The sequence below is a fragment of the Hemiscyllium ocellatum genome, chromosome 3 (genome assembly GCF_020745735.1).
Source record: "Hemiscyllium ocellatum isolate sHemOce1 chromosome 3, sHemOce1.pat.X.cur, whole genome shotgun sequence".
Lineage (NCBI taxonomy): Eukaryota > Metazoa > Chordata > Chondrichthyes > Orectolobiformes > Hemiscylliidae > Hemiscyllium > Hemiscyllium ocellatum.
This window is the reverse complement of record NC_083403.1, coordinates 103704859-103729760: the sequence shown is the minus strand read 5'-3', so window position 1 is coordinate 103729760 and position 24902 is coordinate 103704859. Positions and strand designations below refer to the sequence as shown.

The 24902-nt window shown below is 40.1% G+C and overlaps 1 protein-coding gene across 1 annotated transcript in view; it reads left to right on the top strand.

Moving 5' to 3' along the window:
• The window catches only part of strn (striatin, calmodulin binding protein), a 146707-nt gene that overhangs the window by 88199 nt on the left and 33606 nt on the right, over positions 1-24902 (top strand). The window contains exons 8-13 of the mRNA XM_060852478.1: positions 12248-12358; positions 14292-14435; positions 14597-14733; positions 18691-18866; positions 22806-22853; positions 22962-23083. Of these exons, the coding sequence (XP_060708461.1) occupies positions 12248-12358; positions 14292-14435; positions 14597-14733; positions 18691-18866; positions 22806-22853; positions 22962-23083 (738 nt within the window). The remainder of the gene's footprint in view (positions 1-12247; positions 12359-14291; positions 14436-14596; positions 14734-18690; positions 18867-22805; positions 22854-22961; positions 23084-24902) is intronic.

The following is a 24902-nucleotide window of genomic DNA, read 5'->3' as shown; positions in this document are numbered from 1 at the left end:
TATCCTCCCACTCTACCATCACCATCAACCCAGGGGATCAATACAAGTTCAACGAAAAGTGCAGAAGGGCATGCTAGGAACAGCAGCAGGAATATCGATAAATGAGATGTCAACCTGATGAAGCTAAAAAACTGGACTACTTGCTGCCAGGGAACAGTATAAGATAGTTAGGAGAGCTAAACTATTCCATAACCAATTAATGAGATCTAAACTCTGCAGTCTTGCCACATCCAGTCATGAATAGTGATGGACAATTAAACAACTCCCTGGAGGAGGAGGCTGCACAAATATCTGCATCCTGTACAATTGGAGAACCCAGCACGTCTTTACAAAAACCAAGACTAAAGCATTTGCAGCATTCTTTAATCAGAAGTGCCAGGGGAATGGTCCATCTCTGCCTCCTCCAGTGGTCTCCAGCATCACAAGCTTGTATTAAACCAATTGATTCTCTCCACACAATGTCAAGAAGTGGTTGAAGGCACTGTTGACTGCAAAGGCAACATACCCTGACAACATTCTGGCCGTAGTGCTGAAAACTTGTACTCCAGAACTTGCCAAGCTATTCCAGTACAGCTGCAACATTGGCATCGGTCAGGTGATCTGCAAAATTGCCCGGGTATGTCCTGTACACACAACAAAAATTCAACCCAGTCAGTTGCCGATGGAAGATGGCATCAGCAGTGCTATTGAGCAGCACTTGCTTACTAGTAGTCTACTTCTCACGCTCATTTAGGGTTTCAAAAGGGCAACTCAGCTCCTTACCTCTTTACAGCTTGAGTTCAAAGATAGAAGAGCTGAATTCCAGAATTGAGTGATCACCCAACATCTGTAATAGTGAATATGTTAAAAGCTATTATTGTAGATATTAAAACAAAGGCATTTCAATAGGTTTAAGCTAATCATAGTTTTGTCAAAGGGAAATAATGTTTAACTAATTTTTTGGCGTTCTTTGAAGAGGTAACGTTGCTGTGAATAAAAGAAAACCAGTGAGTGTATTGTACTCAGATTTCCAGAAGGCGTTTGATAGGTGGTACATCCAACATTATTGTAAAAAAAAAGTTCATGATGTTGGGGATAACATTTAGGGAAGGATAGAAAATTGGCTGGCTAACAGGAAACACAGAGTAGGAAATAAACGGATCTTTCAGGATATCACAAGTGGTGTGCCACAGTTGTCTGTGCGGAGGCCTCAACTCTTCTATTAATCTCAATATATAGATAAAGGAACCAAAGCTTTGATTACTAAATTTGTTGTAGATACTAATGTAGGAAAGTGAATTTAGAGGAGGGCATAAGGAGCTAACAAAGGGATATAATACATTAAGGGAGTGGACAAAGATTTGAATGGAATATAATGTGGGAAAGTGGGAAATTGTGCATTTTGGCAGAAAGAATGAAAAGAACACGTTATCTAAATGGGACATTTCAAAGCTCTGAGATGCAGAGACATTTGGGTCCTAGTGCTTGAATTGCAGAAGTGGGGGGTGCAGGTTCATCAAATAATCAAGAAAGCTAACAGACTATTATAGTTTATTGGAGGAGAATTGAATGCAAGAGTGGGGAGGTTATGCTTCTGTTACATAGGACGTTGGTGAGACCGTTTCAAGAGTACTGTGTACAGTAGATTAGATTAGATTACAGTGTGGAAACAGGCCCTTCGGCCAACAAGTCCACACCGACCCGCCAAAGCGCAACCCACCCATACCCTTACATTTACCCCTTACCTAACACTACGGGCAATTTATCGTGGCCAATTTACCTGACCTGCACATCTTTGGACTGTGGGAGGAAACTGGAGCACCTGGAGGAAACCCACGCAGACACAGGGAGAACGTGCAAACTCCACACAGTCAGTCACCTGAGGCGGGAATTGAACCCGGGTCTCAGGCGCTGTGAGGGAGTAGTGCTAACCACTGTGCCACCGTATTGGGCAATGTACTCATGGAAGGATGTAAATGCGTTAGAAGCAGTTAAGAGAAGGTTCACTAGATTAATACCTGGATTGGGTACCTTATGAAGAAAGGTAGACGTGTTCTTTTCATTCTTACTGCCAAAATGCACAATTTCCCACTTTCCCACATTATATTCCATTCAAATCTTTGTCCACTCCCTTAATGTATTATATCCCTTTGTTAGCTCCTTATGAAACAAGCTAGACCTATATTCTCTGGAGTTGGCTGAGTCATTAGTAAACTTAACTGAAACATGTAAGATCTTGTGAGGACTGGAATGGATGGATGTGGAAATGACATTTCCACTTGTGGAGAATCTAGAAGTAGCAACTGCCTTTTAAAAATCAGGCATCACCCATTTAAGACAGAGACTATTTGATTTTGAGGGTTGAGTGTCTTTAGAAGCCCCTTCTTCAAAGGCGTTGGATGCAGAACCTTCAAATATTTTTCAGGCAGGGATATCTAGATTCTTTATTACCAAGAGATTGAAAGATTATTTGGGGTATATAGTGTTAAGGGTAAAATCAGATTAGCTATGATCTTATTGAATGGAGGAGCAGACTTGAAGTGCTGAGTGGCCTACTCGTGATCGTTGTTTGTATGCCTTAATAGGGCTGAATTTGACTGAGGGTAGCATCAAGAAGCCCTAGTAGAACTCAAGACAATGAGAATTGGGGAAAACTTTCTGCTGGTTAGGAGATCAGTTATCTCAGCTCCAGGATACCCTTGCAGTCATTACTCATGAGAGTGTCCTGGTCCCAACCAACTTCAGCTGCTTCATCAATGAACTTTCATCGATTTTAAGGTCAGAGGTTAGAGTATTTGCTGATGACTGTAGAATGCTTAGCGCCATTCACAACTCTGTCATACTGAAGTGTCTGTGTCCAAATGCAGCAAGTTCCATACAAAATCCACGTTTAGGCTGACAAGTGGCAAGTAAATTTTGTGCCCACAAGCTTGGTAATGGCCACGTTCACCATTAGAGAATATTAATCTTACCTCTAAATGTTTAATGGCATTACAATTACTGAAGACCCTCTACCTCATTCTTGGTATTACCATTGATCAGAGGACTAACTATATCAACACTAGCTACAAAGCAGATCAGAGGCTAGGAATCTTGCAGTGAATAATTGACCACCTGACTCTCCAAAACCTGTCTAGCACAAGTTAGGAGTGTGGTGAATTACTCTGCAATTGCCTGCATGAGTAGTTCAAACAACACCCAAGACGTTTGACATCACCCAGAACAAAACAGACCATGTAAATCCCATCTACAAATGTGCCCTTCCTCTACCACCAACACTCCATAGCAATAGTGCGTACTTTCTGCAAGATGCACTGCAGAAATTCACAAGGCTCCGTGACAACACCTTCTAAACCAATAACTATTTTAATTCATTGGTGTGCTATCTAGGGATGGTGGGAATAAGGTTCTGCTTAACTTATTGAAATGTGGTCAATGCGTTTTCCACAAAGTCCAACGTTGGTATAATTCACATTCTACTGTAGCTTTTATCTCAAATAAAAGATGGTGGTTTACCATTGCCTCATCTCTTTGTTGAGACTTGGAGCCCTACTCTGACATGGAATACACTGGACTTTGAAGGTGCATGATTTGCTGACCTCTGATTTCTCTGAACCATTTTCTTGACGAGGCTTTTTCTTTTCGCTTATCTCTTCCAGTGCCCTTGCAAATAATCTAACTCCACAGGCCATGATGATCAGGAACTGTCTTTCTCTTGCCAGTGGTGATGTTTGCCATTTTCATATTTTGCTTGCTGATGTTCTTTAAATAGAAGTATGGACGTCCAAGAGATCATGACGTAGAAGCCGTTCATTTTACAAGTGGTCTTTGGTATTTAGCTGTTATCCACCTGCTAAACCTGGCCAAGCCAGTTTTGTGCCATTGGCTGAGCAGAGAGTATACGCTGATAGAATTCTAACACTTCAGGACCTCTAATATAAGATACAGGAAGAGAATTAAGCCATTTGAGCTACCAAGTCTGCTCTGCCATATGATCATGGTTGGTCTGTTTCTCAACTTCATTCTCCTGTCTTCTCCACACAACCCTTGCTCCCCATATTAATCAAGAGCCTATCTCTCTCTGTCTTAAATACACTCAATGACTTGACCTCTACAGCCTTCTGCAGCAATGAGTTTGACAGATTCACCACCCCGTGGCTGAGGAAATTCCTCCTCATCTCCATTCTGAAGGGACATTCCTTAACTCTGAGGCTGTGCTTTCAAGTTCTCGTCTCTCCTACTTGTTAAAACATCTTCAAGTCTAACCTATCCAGCACTCTCAGTATTCAGTAAGTTTCACCTGAAATTCCCCCCTCAACTTTGTAAGTAAAGTACAGACCCCGAGTCCTCAATCCGTTGTCAAGCCCTTCATTCCTGGAATCATTCTTGTAAACTTTTTCTGAATACCAGCTTATCAACCTTAGATAAAGGGCCCAAAACTGCTCTCAATATTCCACATACAATCTAACTAGAGCTTTATGCAGCTTCCACAGCACATCTCTGCTCTTGTATTCCAGTCCTCTTGGAATGAATTCTAACATTGCATTTGCCTTCCTAACTGCCAACTGAACCTGCATGTTAACCTGAGAAACCTGAACTAAGACTCCCAGATTTCTGAAGCCTTTCCTCATTTAGAAAATAGTCTGTCTCTCTATTCTTCCCATCAAAGTGTATGACCTCATACCTTCTCATGACCTATTCCAACTGCCTCTTCCTTCCCTATTCTCCTGGCCTCTCCAAGTCCTTATGCAGCCTCCCCACTTCCTCAAAACCATCGTCCCCCACCTATCTGTGTATCATCTGCAAATGTAGCAACAATGCTCTCCCATTCCTTCAACCCAATTGTTAATGTATAGCATGTTGTGGTTCTGTTTGCCGAGCTGGGAATTTGTGTTGCTTGCGAAAGCAACCACCCCAACGCACACAAAGGAAGTTGCATCAAGACACTGTTCAAAAGGGCCACAACACACTGCAGTACACCAGAACTGCAAAAAGAGGAAGAAGAACACCTATACAATGTATTCGCCAAAAACAGATACCCGTGCAATTTCATCAACAGATGCCTAAGGGAAAGACAATGGAATGAGGACATGCCACAACCCAAAGGACTAGCCACACTACCATACATCAAAAACATTTCTGAACTGACAGCCAGACTACTAAGACCACTAGGACTCATAATAGCACATAAAGACAGCTAACGATCCGCATCCATGAACACCAACTAGCCACAAAACGACATGATCAACTATCCTTAGTAGCTACACACTCAGATGACAAGCAACATGAGTTTGACTGGGACAGCACTACTATTATAGGACAAGCCAAACAGAGAACAGCCAGGGAATTCCTAGAGGTGTGGCACTCATCCACAGATTCTATCAATAAACTCATCGACTGGACCCAATACACCGGCCACTGCAGCGGACAGCTGGAACTGACAACCAGAAGTGGCAGGCACAAATCACTAAATGCTGGAGGAAACATCACAGAAGCGCTTCACAGGAGGCCCCCAAACACTGAGGATGTCACCTAGACAGGGGACGAAACATCTGCAACACAAATTCCCAGCTCGACGGACAGAACCACAACAATGAGCATCCGAGCTACAAATCTTCTCCCAAACTTTGAATGTATAGCATGATTAGTTGTGGTCCCAATACTGACTCCTGTAGAACCCCATTAGTCACCAGCTACCATCCTGAAAAAGCTTTATCCTCACACTGCCTTCTGCCAGTCAGCCAATCCTGTATTCATGCCAGTATCTTGCTCCAAACACCATGGGCTCTTATCTTATTTAGCAGCCTCCTATGCAGCACCATAACAAAATCCAACTAAAATCCACTGGCTCTCCTTTATCTGACTTACTCGATACCATCTTAAAGAATTCTAAAATTTGTCAGGCATGATCCCTCCATGATAAAGCAGTGCTAACTCAACCCTATTTTAACGTGCATAACGTAATAATGGATTCTCTAAAATCTTACAACTGAGGTCAAGTTTAACCGGTCTATAATTTCCTTTCTTCTGCCTCTCTCCCTCTTTGTATAGGGGTTCCATTTGGCATCTTCTAGTCCTCTGGGACCCATCTTGAAGCCAGTGATTCCTCAAAGATCACCATCACTACCTCTACAATCTTCTCAGCTATCTCCTTCAGAATGCTAGAGTGTAGTCCATCTGTTCTGGGTGATTTATCTACCTTCAGACCTTTCAGCTTCCCCAGCACCTTCTCCTCAACGACCACTACATTCACCTCTGTCCCTGACTTCCTTGAAGTTCTGATATGCCACTGGTGTCAGTTTTCTCCGCCATTTCTTTGTATCCCATTACTACTTCTCCAGCTTCATTTGCCAGTAGTCCAGTGTCTACTGTTGCCCCTCTTGCCTTTTAAATATCTAAAAAACTCGTACAATCATCTTTTATATTATTACCTAGCTTACCCTTGTTGTTTCTTCTCTCCCTTACTGCTTTTCTAGTTGTCCTTTGCTGGTCTTTAGAGGCTTCTCATAATCTTCACACATTGCACGCTTTTTCTTTTCCCTGAGTTCCCTTGACAGCCATGGTTGCCTTATCCTCCCCTTGGTATGTTGTTTCTTCCTTAGGATGAATTTTTGCTTTGCCTCCCAAACTCCCCCCAGAAACTCCTGCCACTGTTGGTTTACCATCTTGCCTGCTAGGCTCGCCATCCAACCAAATCTCCCTCAAGTCTTTGTAGTTAACTATACTCAATTGTACTATTATTACATCTGATTCAAGCTTCTGCCCCTCAAACTGCAGGGTGAGTTCAATCATATTATGGTCACTGCCCCCTCTGGGTTCTTTCACCTTAAGCTCCCTAGCACAAGCTGCTTCAAAACACCATCTCATAAACATTCCACAAAATTCTTTCTTGGGATCCGCTACCAACCTGATTTTCCCAGTCCCCACCCACATATTGAAGTCCCCCATGTTATTGTAATAGTGCTTTTATTACATGCCTTTTCTAACTCCTGATTTATTTTCTTTCCCACATCCTAACTCCTGCTGGAAGGTCTAGACATAACTCCCATCAAGGTCATTTTTCCCTTTATGGTTCCTTAACTTTACACACACAGATTCTACACTTTCTGACTACATCACTTCTTGCTATCAATTTAATTTAATTTCTTACGAACAAGGCAATCCCACCCTATCTGGCCATCTGCCTGATCTTTTGATAGAATGGAAGTCATTGCATTTTACTTCCCAGCCCTGATCCCCTTGCAACCACATCTGTGATACCCACAACATTGTACCCATCAATTTCAATCTGTGCTACAAACTCATTTATCTTGTTTCGTTTACTGTGTATTTAAGTACAACACCCTCAGTCTTGCATTCACTGCATCCCTTCTCATAGTTGTCATTTTATCTGCTTTGACTGAATTTAGATTCCTGATCCTTTCCATACACTGCCGTCCCATTTGTTCTGAAAACTTTAATAATCTCTGCTTATCTTTCCCCCTCACCCCCTTAACTTTTTCCATGCAACTGAACTCACTCAGCTACTTGTTTAGAGTCATTGCGATGTACAGGACAGAAACAGGCCCTTTAGTCTAACCCATCCATGCCGACCAGATATTCTATCCTAATCTAGTCCTGTTTGCCAACACTTGACCCATATCCCTCTAAACGCTTCCTATTCATATACCCATCCAAATGCCTTTTAAATGCTGTGATTATACCAATCTCCACCACTTCTTCTGGCAGCTCATTCCATACATGCATCACCCTCTGTGTAAAAAGTTGCCCTTTAGATCCCTTTTATATCTTTTCCCTCTCACCCTAAACCTATGCCCTGTAGTCTGGATTCCACCAACACAGGGAAAATATCTTGTCTATTTATCCTGTCCATGCCCCTCATGATTTTATAAACATAGAACATTACAGCCCTTCAGCCCTCGATGTTGCGCCGCCCTGTCATACTAATCTGAAGCTCTTTGTAAGGTCACCCTTCAGCCTCCAGCACTTCAGGGAAAACAGCCCCAGTCTGTTCAGCGCCTTCCTATAGCTCAAATCTTCCTACCCTGGCAACATCCTTGTAAATCTTTTTGAACCCTTTCAAGTTTCGCAACATTCTTCCGATAGGAAGGAGTCCAGAATTGCATGCAGTATTCCCAAAATGGCTTACCCAGTGTCCTGTACAGCCACATCATGACTTCCTAATTCCTATACTCGGAACTCTGACCAATAAAGGAAAGCATACCAAACACCACCTTTACTATCCAATCTACCTGCGACTCTACTTTCAAGAAATTGTGAACCTGCTCTCCTAGGTCTCTTTCTTCAGGAACAGTCCCTACGGCATTACCATTGTATAACTCCTGCTTTGATTTGTTTTTCCAAAACACAGCACCTCGCGTTTATCTAAATTAAATTCCATCTGCTACTCAGCCCATTGGACCATCTGATCAAGATTCCGTTGTAATATGAAGTAAACTTCTTCTCTACTACACCTCCAATTTTGGTGTCATCTGCAAACTTACAAACTATACCTCCTCTGTGCACACCACTGGTCATAGGCCTCTAGTCTGAAAAGCAACATAGATCACTTCTACTGCTCTGCCCTCATCAATCCTCTTTGTTCCTTCAAAAAACTCAATCAAATTCGTGAGACATGAATACCCATGCACAAAGCTATGCTGACTATCCCTGATCAGTCCTTGTCTATTCAAATACATGTAAATCCCACCCCTCACAATTCCCTTTGACCTTGTTATGCAATTTGCCAGGACTGTGGACCAAGCGCAAGTTAGATGAACCCCATCCCATTGGAACACCTCCCTCCTTCCCCAGTACTGATACCACTGTCTCATGAATTCAAACCCGTTTGTCCCACATCAATCTTTGAGACACACTTTTACCACTTTAATCTTGTTAACCCTGTGCCAATTAGCTCATGACTGGTAGTAATTCAGCAATTATTACCTTTTTGGTTCTGCTTTTCAATTTAGCCCCAAACTGCTCATATTTTCTCTGCAGACTCTCTTCCCTCTTTCTGTTTATAATATTGCTACTTACATAGACCACAAGAATGGAATCTTTTCCCTCCCACTCCAATTTCTCTGCAACCCAGATGAAATATCCTAAACCTGGGCACCAGACAGGCAACGCTGCCTTTAGCACTCTTAATCCTGGCCACACAGAATTGTGTTTATTCCCCGGAATATACTATCCACAGTTGCGTCTACATTTCTCGTTGCTCCCACATAGAGCCATAGAGATGTACAGCATGGAAACAGATCCTTCGGTTTAACCTGTCCACGCCAACCAGATATCCCAATCCAATCTCGTCCCACCTGCCAACACCCAGCCCATATCCCTCTAAACCCTTCCTATTCATATGCCCATCCAAATGCCTCTTAAATGTTACAATTGTACCAGCCTCCACCACTTCTTCTGGCAGCTCATTCCATACACGTAGCACCCTCTGCGTGAAAAAGTTGCCCCTTAGGTCCCTTTTATATCTTGCCCCTCTCACCCTAAACCTATGCCCTCTAGTTCTGGACTCCCCGACCCCAGGGAAAAGACTTTGTCTATTTATTCTATCCATGCCCCTCATAATTTTGTAAACCTCTATAAGGTCACCCCTCAACCTCTGACGCTCCAGGGAAAACAGCTGCAGCCTATTCAGCCTCTCTCTATAGTTCAAATTCTCCAACCCTGGCAATATCCTTGTAAATCTTTTCTGAACCCACATCTTGAATGGCTCCTTTACCACAGTGCTATGGTCAATTTGTTCATCCTCCCTCCAGCTCCCACTCTTATCCACACAGGGAGCAAGAATCTCAAACCTGTTAGCCAAGGTCAAGGGCTGAGGCTTTTCAGCAATATCTGCTGGATCCTTCTACCTGCCATGTTCATAGTCACACCCTCGTGCCCCTGAGCACTGACTGAACTTGAGATAGTATTCCCAGGGTTGTGACTGCCCTGAAACACACTTATCTAGTTAACTCTCCCACTCCTGATGTGTCAGTGTTTGAAGCTCAGACGCCAGTTCATTAACTCTGAACAGCAGTTCCTCAAGCAACCAATGCTTGCTACCGATATGGTCACTATGAACCACGATGGGGTCCACAAGTCCCCACGTCATAGGTACAGCACGTCACTTGGCCCTGTATTTCTGTTCTAGTTAGTTAGCTCTTAATTAGGTTTATTAAAAACATTCCTATTCGTCTTTTTGTCTGTAACCTGTAAATATTTACCCTATTTACCTTCAATCGGAAAGTAACCTACAATAGATACTCAAATTGGTAGCTACTACCAACCAATGAATTTGTGGTTATCATATGATGTCAGTCTTTCTTTTGTGCTGGGCACTCGATCCTGTGTTTCATGTATCCTAAAAATAGACCTTACGAGAAAAGAACCAAAAAAGCAAGCAGAAGGCACCTCTTCCCCACCTGAACTATATACTCATTGGGACTGTGTGTCAGTCCAGATGTGATCTCTTCTTCCTGACCACCACTGTGGTGGCTTGTTGACCTTGTTCTGCCAAGCAGAACAGTGTGAGACAACGAATGTGAAACTTGTTCAGACTTTTCTCTGATCTAGCCTATGTTGTCCAGGCTTTGCTACTGTCAAGGAATACATTGGGTGCATAGGCTTGGTGGACTCAAACTTTGGTGTTCTGAGTCAATTTGCTGCTGTTCCACACGCAATCAACTTGAACAGTTGCAGCTTTTGTGAAGTGTGTTGACTTCAGCATCAAATGACAGATTGCTAGTGATTGTGGAACTTAGATATGTGAAGCTGTCACAACATCTAGTGTCACATTGCCAATGCTGATAGACAGTGATGTAGCAACATTCCAGACGTTCACTTTTCTGAGACTGATGGTGAAACCAAATTTTTATATTTGAGAGAATCTGCCCATTTGATGTTGTGCTCGTCAGTATGTAATGCTAATACTATATCATCGGTGTATCACAAAACTCTGAGGACTTGGTTCTTCATTGTCCTGGACTTCAGGTGAGCAAAACCAAATAGCAGCCTGTCCGTTCTGGTGTGCTGGGGATCCGGTAAATCTCAAAGGATTCCAATACTCTGACACCAATCATGTTTCATGCAGAGGAGATCACATTGAACAGCTTCAGTGGACAGCCAAATTTGTCAAGAGCTTGTATAAATTGCTGTACTCTCATGGTTGAATGTCTTGCTGAAAAATCATTTGGAGGCAATACATATTGCTCCCCCTTATTTAAGGCATTTCTCTTGCAGTTGCTGGATTGGAAGATTAGGTCTAATATCGATCTTCTAATTCTGAAAGTAAACTAGAATTTGGATGGATGTATTGAGTCAAGACCTGCAATGTGACACGGTCAGCATAAGCAAATACTTTTCCCATGATGCTTAACAAGAGATACCCAGTAGTTGTTGCAGTCACTGTGATGGCCCATGTTCTTGCACAGAGATCTGACCATCTTTCTTAGTCAATTAATCATCATCAAGCATCCATATTTGACGCAGTCCAACATAAGTAAAGTTCATTGGAGACGTGTAACCTGTGAATAACCTCTGTTTGCTTGTTCATTTGCTGGAAAATGGGATTTGAGTGGGTATGAAAAACAGGACTCTGGATTTAAATCTGTCTTCACAGCAGATTGTGTCTAGAAAGCGTGTCGATGATTTTAACTTTCACTGATACTATTTGAAAATCATATGACACTGTTTGATCCTGTAATATACAAATTGTTAATATGGTAAACTTGACATTAAAACCTATGACGTAACTTGTAATACCATAATTGTAATATCACAAAATATTATCGTCAGTGTTATAGATGCAGTGGTGGCTGAGAGAGAGTTGAAATGGTCTGACGGGTGCTTTCATATATTGATTGTATATATCTGAGTTACATAGCTGCTGTCTGAAATCTAATAAGTGGCTTATGAGCTTGTAGGCATGCATTTGTTGTTTAGCATGCAAGCTTCATGCCTTGTTCCTGGAACAACCAGCAAATATGAGACTTGTTTTGTTGTTTTTGAGTTAGCTCAAAATTGAGAATACTCCAGTATAGAAATACTTTTTTTCCTTGATGGTGAATTTTATTTTGATTATTAAAATCTGAGAATGAACCTGTCTTGAAAAGGTTCCCATGGACCCGAATTGTCATACTTCAAGTAAATTTTGCTACTGAGTTGTTTGTAATGATATGGTTTTTATACTAATATGTTGAAACTACCCTAGTAATGGTATAAGATTGTTCCATGAAGCGATCTCTGATTTGTTTCACTATGCTGTGTTTAGACAAGGAAGATGTATGTCCCACACCAGAGAGCTGGGACGTGGACCAGGGACTAATAACCAAACTCAAGGAGCAGTACAAAAAGGAGCGAAAGGGGAAAAAGGGGGTGAAGAGTAAGTGCGTATGAAATCTGGTATACGTTTGGTTCGTAAGCCCTCTCTCGCTGCACTTTCTTTTCAGAAAAGTATCCAGATACTTTTTCCGTTCCTTTAAAGCTACTTGCTCATGCTCAGCTACTCTTGATCCTCTGTCGTACCGTTGGCTTGGTTTAACTTTTTTTGGAAGTTGCTACCCAAAACTACTTCTACTCTTCTTTCAGTTTTCATCTGCAATTTTTAATTTTTGCCATTTCATTTATTTCTTGCAAAATGGAAATGATTTCAAGCCATAGATTTTGGGTTTGTGTACTGAAGGCCAGTCAAACATCACTAGTAATGAAAGGTAAGCAGTGGAAAAATTTGGAAAATTCATTTTGGTCAGTAATTAACATAGCCGGTGATCGTTCTTTTTTTCAACTGGAATTGATGACTTCTTAGGAGAGACGAGTTTTCTTTTGAGTATGAGTCTTAACATTGTGACTGGAAAAAAAATCTTTAAAATGTTACTATTGGTGATCTTGGTTTTGCTAAAATATCAAAACTGGTAAAGATCATAGATAATAGAATTTATCTCAATAATGACTTGATCGTAAGTACCCAAACCCACATTTGCTTTGACTCATCCCATTATTCTATGCGATAGAGAGATATTTCTGAAATTCACAGGATGAAGCTCTGGATTTGTGTTTGGCTCCTTCTCATTGCAGATTTGAATCTTCAGTGAAGAAGACCTGAGGTAATGGTATCAAATCTGAAAATGGAGCCAGAGTGGATGGAATAACTCCTTTTTGAGCAATCTAGGGGAATGTAGAAAGAGTTTGTCTAGTGTTTTAATGTGATCTGACGTTTAGATCTAGTTCCAGTTGTATGAAAGGCAGAAGACATCCCTCCTGTTTCATTTAGCATTGTGAATGTAATACACGATGACATACATTTATGAAACCCAAGCTTGCTATTTTATTTAAGTACATAAGTAGAAAAGTGCTGTGTTGGGCAGAGTACAGACTATTACTTTAAGTTTGTAATACTTTATCCAATAGGCCCTCACAATCAGCCTCACCAAGAAACCCATCCTCTATTTGCTTTATTGGAAGGAAACTTAAAAAGCAGAATTTCTCATTTTAGTAGTCATATTTTAGGCAGTTGATCTTTTGGGCAGTTGATCAACGTCTATCCTTCTCATCAGATAGTAAAAGTTTCATTAATGTCTATCCTTCTGATTATCAGACAGTAAAATGTATATAAATTTAGTGTCTGAAATTTATCTGGAGAAATGTCTATATTATTCAATCTCTTAATTTTCTGCAAAATATAGATTACTGAATAATCACCAAGCATGACTGACAAATGTAGATAATAATTACATCATGTCAAGTAATGGGTTGTCCTGGCAGAGCAGTGGCCAAAGCATTATATGAGTACAGTATCACTCAAACTATGGAAATAGGCACTATTCACATGTTTAGAATCCAATTTCTTTCAAGAGTAACAAAGATACAGTTCAAATACATAATTTTAATGTATTATCAAGTAACAAGGGACAAACATTTCCACTTTGAATGCTATACATGCTGGGCACTGACCTCCAGCAAAATTCAATACAATTCAATGCCATACAAGAATTTTATAGGTATATTGAAATAGAGGAATTGGACCTGATTGAAGGTTTATTTTCCCTGTTTCATACCCTAGTTGATGATCTGCTCATTTGAAGATGACATTAAAACTGCAGGCCATAACTGGGTAATTATAACTGTAATATTTCCTGTGTTTATTTTAATCATATTTTGATCCACTTTTTTCTACTTCAGATAAAGTTCTTATGAAAACATTGAACGAATATTTTAACACCAACATACTTGGAAATGTATAAGTAAGCCATTCTTTTCAAAGGCAGAGGCTCACAGAATAAAACATTACTTTTATCTCTCTCTTTGTTTCTTAACAGGGCCAAATAGATCAAAGTTACAAGATATGTTGGCTACTTTAAGAGATGTGGATGAGCTCCCTCCATTACAGTCTTCAGTAAACTCTCCACCCAGGCCAACTACCACACGACTGACTGAGCATGAAGCTGGCAGAACAGAAGAAGGTAGGTGAAGGGGAATCTGGGCAACTTAAGTTAGTGAACTGAGTCGTCTTTAAGTCATCTTTACCATGTTATTATCCTCATTTATTTTGGATTAAATTTAATATTTTTGAATGAAAGCTTTTGGTAATGTAAGTTTCTTTTCTTAAAACTATTCTTTCTAGTTGAGGCATTGACCTTTCCTCCAGGAGCAGGAAAGTCCTTTATCATGGGTCCAAATGAAGCACTGGAAAACGCATTGGGTCTTGGAGAGTTAGCGGGTCTTACGGTTGCTAATGAGGCAGATCCTCTAAATTATGATGTAAGTAAGAATTTCCAACAGCTCATCAGATTTATTTTATAAGACTAATTATTAATATTCTAGTGCAATTGGGAATTACTACCTATGTAGTTTTGTGATCAGCCAGTAAGAGATTGACCAAAAGTTTCTTTTGAGTATAAGCATCAAATGAGAGCATTTTTTTGTGGTGTTGGGAATTATTGGCAAAATCTGCTGCTTGCCACTCTGGCTTCCATCTCATTCTCTGTAGCATGATGTATTTAACATTTGATGCTTCTTAATTTATGTAATTGAACATTAAAAATGATAGCTTAGCTGAGTTGGTAATACTAAATTCAGTCAGAAACTTCTGTGTTCAAGTCCTATTTGAGAACTTGGAACAGCATAGCAACACTGAGGGAGTTCTGTTTTGTTGGAAGTATTATTCTTACGATTAGACTTCAGGGAAGCTATTCCACATAAATATCCCAGGATCCTAAGTAAATAATAAAAAGTTTTAAAAAAATTAAAGGTATAGAGTAGAGGGTAGAGATAGGGAGTTGGTTTTCAACTTTTTTTTCTTTATTAATTCATGGGATGAGGGCATCACTGACCATGGCAGCTTTTATTGCCCATCCCTAATTGCTCAGAGGGCGGTTAAGAGTCAACCACATTGCTGTGGGTCTGGAGTCACATGTAAGTCAGACCAGGTAGTTTCCTTCCCTAAATGACATTAGTGAAACAGACGGGTTTTGCCTGAAAATTGATATTATTTGTGGTCATCATTAGACTTTTAATTACTATTGAATTTAAATTCCTTCATCTGCCATGGCAGGATTCAAACCTAGTTCCCAAGAACATTATCTAGATTTCTGAATTAATAGTCCAGTGATAATACCAGGAGGCCTCGCCTCCCCCTTTTCCAATATTAGCTGAGAGCACTACGGTTGAGAGGGAACAGAATGATTAAAATGCATCCAGGAAAGCTTTTTAAAATCAGTATGTAGAAGGCCCCACAGAGAGTGGACAGTCTTAGACTTGATTGAAGGTAACAAAGCCAGGCAAGTAGTTGAAGTATCAGCGAAGGAGAATTTTGCAGTTAGATTCAAGATTGTTATGGAAAAGGACAAGGATAGGCTTAAAATTGAAGCCCTAAACTAGGGAAAGGCCGATTTTAATAAGATCAAATTTGAGCAGATTGGAATGGGAGCGTATACTTTCAGATAAATCTGTGTCAGAGTGATGGGATGCATTTAAAGGAGGAAGTGGGGCGAGTATGGCGCCAACATGTTCCAATATCGACAAAGGGTGAAACCAGTAAATCCTATGAGCCCTTAATATTGAGGGATATACAGGTTTAAAGGAAGGCTTACGGCAGATACCAAGGGCTTAAAAAGGCAGAAGCCCTAGTGGAGTACAGAATGTGTAAGGGGAAATGTGAAAAGGAGAGCAAAAAGGACTTTGAAAGAATACTGGCAGGTAAAATCAAGAAAAATACTTAGTCGTAATATAAGTTTATTAAAGACAAAAGTATAAAGAGGGAAAGAGTAGGGTGCTTTAAGGACCATGGTGCATGGAACCAGAGGAATAAGGTTGGGTTCCAAATTGCCCATCTCACTATTGAGCACTGACACAATATGGAGATAGAAATCACTGAGAAGGACTGTGATATACTTAAAGAAGTTAGCATAGTCTAGAAAGGAGTTTCTGACTGAACTGACCTACTTAAAAGTTGATGAATATTCAGGGCCAGATGAAATGTAACCTAGGCTGTTGATTGAGACGAGAGCAGAAGTGCTGGCAATAATTTTAAATTCCTCTGACTACAGAAGAGGTGTCAGAGGATTGGAGGGCAGTCAATGTTATACCATTATTTAAAAAAGGAGGAAGGGATAAACCAGGAAACGATAAGCCAGTCAATGTGACTTCATTTGCAGGGAAGCTATTGGAAGCAATTCTGATGAACAGAATTAATCTGCATTTGGAAAAGCAGGGCTTAATCAAGAATAGTCAGCATGGTTTTAAGGGGAGGTTATGTCTGACTAATTTGAGTAAAGTTTTCAGAGGTGACCAAGTGTGTAGATGAGAGCAATTTATTTGAGGGTGTCTACTTGGACTTCAGCAAGGCTTTTAATAAGGTCCCACATGCGTGACTGATAGCAAAGGTAAGCGCCCAGGAAATCCAAGGAAATTTGGCTATTTGGATCCAGAGTTGACTGAGTGGTAGCAAGCAGAGGTTGTTAGTCAAGTGCTATTTTTTGTGACTGGGAGTCTGCATCCAGTGGGGTATGGTGGGGATCAGTGTTGGGACCTCTGATGTTTGAGGTAGACATAAATGATTTAGACTTGATCAGGAAATGCACAGATGAAACAAAATTTGGTGGAATGGTCAATCGTGAGGAGGATAGTCTTAAATTACTGGATGGGCTGATCAGTGGCAAATGGAATTCAGTAAGTTTGAGATGACACACTTGGCAGGACAAAGAAGGCAAGGGGATACATGATGAAAGTCAGGATCCTGGAAGCACTGAGGATTAGAGGAACCTTGTTGTGCGTGTCAGCCAGTCTCTTAAAGTAAAAGGACAGGTAGATGAAATGTTTAAGAAGAAGCATGAGATATTTTATTAGCTGAGACATATAGTTTAAGAGCAGGGAGGTTATGCTGGAACTGTATAAGCTGTTAGTTAGGTCAAAGCTAGAGTATTGTGTGCATATCTGGAATCCACGTTTCTCTCCTGTAATTGGATAGACTGGGGTAGTTTTCCCTGGAGCAGAGGAGTCTGAGGGGGACCTGATTCAGATGTATAAAATTGAATGGCATACCAAGAAAGAGAATTTACTCATGGTGCAGGAATCAGTGACCAGGGGTATAGATTTAAGGGAAGGGGGAGGAGGCTTGGAGGGAATGTGAGGAAAAGGTTTTTCACCTAGACAGAGGTAGGAATCTGGAACTCACTGCCTGTAAGAGTGGAAAGGCACGAACCCTCATAACATTTAAGAAGTATTTAGACACATGCTTGTGATGCAAAACTATTACAAGGCTGTTAGCCAAGTGATGGAAAATACGACGAGCGTAAGTTTTCAACTGGTGCAGATTCAACAGGCCAAATAGCCTTTCACTATGCTGTAGACCTCTGATTGCTGATTTGTACATAATTGTTCAGCTGGTATACAACAACACAATAACAATGCAATAAGGCAAATCGAAAGTACAATAATCATTTTGGACTTAATGCCTGGTGTTCATCTACAACAGTGCTGTGAATTCCTTCCTTTAATCAAAATAATCAGAAACTGGTACAGAGTTAAAAATCGCACAACACCAGATTATAGTCCAACAGGTTTATTTGAAAGTACTAGCTTTCGGAGGCTGCTCCTTCATCAGGTAGTTGTGAAGGAGCAGTGCTCCAAAAGCTAGTGCTTCCAAATAAACCTGTTGGACTATAACCTGGTGTTGTGATTTTTAACTTTGTATACCCCAGTCCAATACTGATACCTTTAAATAAAAAACTGGTAAGTTGACATTATCACACAGGGCAAAAAAAGTCCATTCTCGAGAGGAATTTTGGTAGAATAAAGAAAGACGAATAGATAGATCAATAATCAGTGGTGATAGATTCAAGGCAATTGGCATAAGAGCTGTAAGGGAAATTGTGAATTTTGTTCAGGGAGTTATGATGATCTGCAGTGCACTGCCTGAAAAGCTGGTGGAAACAAATTCAGTAATTACTGTCTTAAAACAAAATGGACATTGATTTGGAAAAAGCTCTGCAGTTTGCTCTATGAATAAGAAGCAGTAGACTGAAACTAATTGTATAGCTCTTTCAAAATGATGGTCCAGGCATGATGGTCTGAATATCCTCCTCATGTGCTAAATGATTCTACTACATTCTAAAGAAATTTTATAATGAAAGGGAAAAATCCAACTCATTTAATGTTTAGGAGCTTTGAACAAAATTCCTTATTCACTATTTTCTGAAATGTTTTGGGATTTCACAGATCACTAATAATAAGGATGCATTAAGAAAGACTTGGAATCCTAAATTCACATTACGGAGCCACTTTGATGGAATAAGAGGCTTGGCATTTCATCCAGTTGAACCTGTTTTGGTAACTGCCTCAGAAGATCACACTGTGAAATTGTGGAATTTACAAAAGACTGCTCCAGCAAAAAAGTAAGTATGATGAAGGACAACAGTACTTTCTTCACACAATTATTATGGTGCAGAAGGAGACCATTCAGCCCATCAAGTCTACTCTGGTACTCAGCATATAACATAGACCATAAGAAATAGGAATAAGAGTAGACTGTTTGCCCCGTTTAGCCTGCTATACCATTCAATAGGATTGTAGCTGATGCATTTTCCTGTGTTTTCCTCATAACCCTGGATTCCCCCCACAGATCAAAAATCTACCTTATTCAGCCTTAAATATACATGAGGGCTCTGTTCCCACAGTTCTCTGTGGCAAGGAATTCCAATTACACTCAACCCTCTGAGAGAAGAAATTCCTCCTCATCTCAATCTGAAATTGGCGCTCCTTTGTTCTGCGACTATGCCATTTGGTCCTAGACTCTCCCATAAGGGGAGACATTCTCTCGGCATTTACCCTGTCAAGCTCCTCAAGAATCCTATATGTTTCAATGAGATCACCTCACATTATTAACTCCAGTGAGGAGAGTCCCAACCTGTTTAGCTGTTATTCCTAAGACAATCCTTCCATACCAGGGATCATCCTAGTGAACCTCCTTTGAATTGCCTTCAATGAAACGATATCTTAACTGAGGGGATCAAAACTATTGTCAGACTCCGGATGTCTCTACAGCATCTTGTACGGTTACAGTAAGACTTTCCTACTGTTATACCCCCTTAATATAAGGGCCTACATTTTATGAGCTTTCCTAATAACTTGCTGCACTTGTTGCTAGCTTTGTGTTTCATGTACGAGTACCCCAAGCCCCTTTGTGTTGCTGCTTACTGCAGTTTTTCTCCATTTAAATAATCCTTTTTTTCTTTTGTTCTTCCTCCCAAAATAAACAAATTCACATTTTCCCACGTTATATACGCCATTTGCCAAATTTTTGCCCACTTACCTAACGTACCAATATCTCTCTATAAACTTTTTATATCCCTCTTGTAACCTGTCTTTCCACCTATTTTTGTGTTATCTGCAAATTTGGCTACAGTACATTCACTTCCTTCACCTAAGTGATCATTATTATGTATTGTAAACAGGATCAGTCCCAACACTGATCCCTGTGGAACCCCACTGGTCATGAATTGATTGTCAAACTTGAAAAGAAGACCTCTTACACCCACTTGCTGTTTCCTGCCCATTAGCCAATTCTCTATGCATGCCATTATACTACCTCCTACACCATGGGCTCTTATCTTATAACTTAACTTTTTGTGAGGTATCTTGTTGAATACCTTCTGAAAGTCCAAATGTTTTATGGTTTAATGAAGCCATCCTGACTCTGCTTGATTAGGTTATAATTTTAAAAAAATGATTGATTCCAATGTTTCTCCAACAATAGGCGTTAGGCAAATTGACCTATAGTTACTCATTTTTTGCCTCCCTCCCTTTTTGAATAGGGGTGTCACATTGGGTGTTTTCTGATCCTCTGGTGCTTCTCCAGAATCCAATGATTTTTGGAAAATTACAACCAGTGCTAGTCTCTGTCCCTTCACATCTTTACTATCATGTGTAACCCAGAACTCTGCAATACTCCAGCTAAGTTCTAGTCTTATGAGAGGCCAGTATTTTTGCGGTATGGACTTAGTGGGTCAAAGTGCCTCTTCTATACTGGACGAGTCTGCGATTCTCTATGAATCAGAGTCCAGCATAACCTCCCTGCTCTTGTATTTTATGTTCCTGCTGATGAAGACTAGAATACTGTATGCTTTATTGATAACTCTTCACCTGTGGTGCCAGCTTTAATGATTTATGAATATATACACCAAGGTTTCTCTTATGTGCACTCTTCTTAATATTATCTGAAATGCAAAGTGTTCAAAACTTGCATAAATCTAGATGTATTTCAACTACTTTTTTCAGAACTATTAGTAAATAATTCATGCTTTCTATTTTTCAAGCAAAACATTCAAATTGTTGTCATAAGTAAATTTAATTCAAAATCAATGTCTAGAAAATCAAGACACCCAGTAGGAATTGAGAAAGAGAACAAAAAATTGTTCAAAAAGCTAAATTTTCACAATTCTTAACTCAGGAGCATAAGAATAGGAGTATGCCATTGGCTGATTGAGCCTGCACTGCCGTTTAATACGATCATGATTGAATGTTTCACGGTCTTTTACTCCACTTAAGATGAAGAAGACTTGGGGGATGTAATCCACTGTTCATGATTGTGTAAATTCCTTGATGTGCCACCTGTCATTGATTGGAGAGTTGGAAGGGCAAGGGGTGTGAACTGGGCATGATGCTGGAAGAGAATAGTGGGCTACAGTGAAAACATGTAATGTAAAAATTTGTCAGTCGGCAGGAGGATTTTGAAAACTATTAATTAAGTGACAGGAAGCCAATGAAAGAAAACTAAGGTGATGAGTAAAATGCCTTGGAGCACAAAAGGATGGCACATTTTATTCCTTGACATTGTAGTTACAATGCATGAAATTCTCTGTATTTTTGCTTGCTTCTCTACTGAAAGCAAAGCATTTTTTTGTTCGTTCATGCGATGTGATCACTGATTAGATCTGTATTTCGTATCTATCCGTGATTGCCGCAGAGGGCAATTCAGAATCAACCACATTGCTGTGTATTTGGAGTCACGTAGACCAGACTAAGTAAGGAAGATTTCCTTTACTAAAGGTCATTGGTGAACCAGAAGGATTTTACAGCAATTTTTTTTTATTAAATTCAAATTTCACCACCTGCCATGTAGGATATCAAGTACATTTCCCCATATACATGTACAATTTTGAAACCGCGTGGCTTAACTTGAAAAGGCACTGCTTTGTAGAAACTGTTCAGAACTGGATCTCCAGTCTTGATTTTAAGAATCATTCATCAGGCAGAAAATGATATTGCACCTAGGTACATGGGAACTCACCTATTCCCATTAGATCTCTCTACAGTGTGAACCATTAATTTGTATGTATGGTCAGTGGAACCTCCTTATAATTTGTCACCAACTATGAAAGACCTGACACTTTGTTGCAGAAAGTAATAAATGAAAAAGAATAAAAAGATGATGTAAAGCAGAAACTGATGACTAAGGCAGAGTTTGAAGTGACTTGATTTGTAATGGATATTAGCATTTTTGTTTAAAGTTTGAAGAGCAGAGCTCTGGATTTGTTGAACAATCTGGAAGATGAGACTCAGCAGGTTAGTGGGCGAGTGCTGGAGATTCTGTGGATAATGGTGGGTCAAGTAAGATGGCGGTGGTTATTTTTAGGTTGTGTTCACAATGTGTTATGATGTCACTTGACAAATTGTTCATTTCTTTGTAAAGACTTTATTTTTGATAATGGAAAATGGATGGTTTTAAAAATGAAGTGCTGTTAACACTTGTTTATTCAACCAGTAGGGTAAGTTTGTGGTTGCAGATGAACTAGTGCCAGGAGGTGTGTGTAAAGTGAGGCTCAGCTGGCAACAAGCAGCTTATTGGTCTGTGGAGTGGTGTCCCAGTTGTTGATAAATACCTTCTGCCGCCACTATATGATTGGTTCCCAGGAGGCTGAACAGCTTGTGGGTGTGAACAATATATCCCAGAAGTTTTTGGATCTCTGAAAGGGTCTTTTACAATTTTACAGAATTTATACCTCAAAGCTGGAAGTAAGTTCTGTTGGGGGCAATTTTTTTTAAAAGCCTGAAAATTGTAAAGAGGTAAATGATTGAGGCCCTTGGAAATCAGATGAGACCATTATTTAAATATCGAGAAAGAAGGTGACGGTGTGGATGAGAATGTTTGAAGCTTGAAAACAAAGACAAATCAATGAGTTTTGTTGTATTATTGACTCAAAGGTTTGTACATTTTATCCCAAAAAAGGTGTACTTCAAACTGATAATACAGCATCGGAGTCTCTCTTTCAGTTTAACCTTATGAAACACATCTGAGAAAAGGTAACAGTTATCTGTCTTTTCTAATTCCACAGGAGTACTTCGTTGGATGTAGAACCCATATATACGTTCAGAGCTCACAGGTATGCCTGAATAACTGTTCCATGTAATGCTAAGCATACTGTGCCCAAAATATATAAGAATGGAGAGAGATTTACCTTTGTGGTTTTTGTTACCTTTGTTTTGGATAGAGGCCCAGTGCTATGTGTTGTGATGAGCACAAGTGGTGAGCAGTGTTTCAGTGGAGGTACTGATGGATTAATCCAGTGCTGGAATGCTCCTAATCCTAACATCGATCCCTATGATTCATATGGTGCGTATGTTTATATTATTTATCAGCTGTTGTCATAATTGATTTGACAATTTAATTTTGAAGCAAACAATGAGCTATGAATGAATTGCTGAAGTTTGCTTGTGGAATTACTTGTAATTTAGCTCCTCTATTAACTCAACCAAATGTATCATAGGAGCAGATTAAACCATTCAACTTCTTGAGTCTGTCTTGCCAGCAAGATCAGTGCTAAAGGGGACCAATCTCAGATTTAACATTGAATTAGCTTTAAAGGATTTTCATGGAGAATGTTCCATACTTCCATCTTCCCATGAAAAAGTGGCCTGGATTTTCTGAGGAGTGGTAGTCGCAATCAGATTGCCACTCTGCTCTTATTTTATCCCTTTGGGACTGAGCTCTGCTTTTCTAACAAGCTTCCTAGCTAACCAGTTCCAGCTTCAGAAATGCACACCGTACCTGAAGTCAAACAGGTCCCCTGTCGTACAGGAAAGTTTTGGGGGCAGTCAAGACATGACCTTTTTTCCAGCACTGAGATTTAAATGTTCAGCAGCACAGCTGCCAATTTAGCCAGTTCCTGTAAAAGGGTAAGTATGTTGTTGCTGAAGATCACACATGCTGTCAAAGCTTTTCATTTTGCGCTCATCAGGATATTTAGCAAGATATGAACCTGCAAATGGCTCTCATCTATTTTGCTGAATTATAACAGACTGCCTGTGTGCCTGTTTTTTCTTTCTGCAAAGAACAGAGCCCCAAATATGAATATAAGTAGCTTCCAGAACAAGCAAATAGGCCACATTGCAAGCCGCTGTTAATCCAAGATTAGTTGTCAGCAATAATCATGTTTATTTGGAAGGGCAGAGCCCATAAAGAGTCACCAGAGGTTCTGTTGGGTGAATGGTGAATTGGAGGATCAGCTTAACAGTTGGAATGTTGGTACCAGTAACTTGAATAGAACTAGAAAGTAAATTTTAACAGTTAGGAGCTAAATTAAAAAAGCAAAACCTCTTAAGCAGAGCCACAGGCAAGCTGGTAAAAGACCAAGGGTTAAACGTGGTTCAAAGACAGGTGTGGGAGAAATTTGATTTAACTTCATGGGGTACTGGAACCTCCACTGAGGTAGAATGGGAGTTGTTACAGTGGATGGGATTCAGTTCAGCTGTGTTGGGACTAGTATCCTGGCAAATCAAATAACTAGGGCTTTAGAGATGGCTTTAAATAGTGCAAGACCATTCTGGAGATGAAATGCATATGTTTATAAAACAAAAGGACATGGCAATATTGCACAAGAGGTATTTAAATCATGATTACCCAGAGTGGGACAGAATATGTAAACATTGTTTTAAAAAAAAAGCAAATGGGGTTTTAGCACATTTTACCATTTACTAGCCTATGACAAGATAAAAGTTGAAACACTTAATCAATATATCTACCTTTCAGCAGTACTTATCCATAACATCGAAGCGTCCTTTTACCATTTATCAATTCCCCTTATACTATGGACAGTTGTCTGCCATGTTTACTTAAACATCTATGCTTAAGCTGAGTTCTTAGGGAAATCCACACATGTGTAGTGTGAAAAGATACAATGTACATGCAAAGATTTCTTCCTTTGACTGCTTTATTTGAAAGGGTTCAGAAAATATTTACAAGGATATTGCTAGGGTTGGAAGATTTGAGCTACAGGGAGAGGCTGAACAGGCTGGGGCTATTTTCCCTGGAGCGTTGGAGGCTGAGGGGTGACCTTATAGAGGTTTACAAAATTATGAGGGGCATGGATAGGATAAATAGGCAAAGTCTTTTCCCTGGGATCAGGGAGTCCAGAAATGGAGGGCATAGGTTT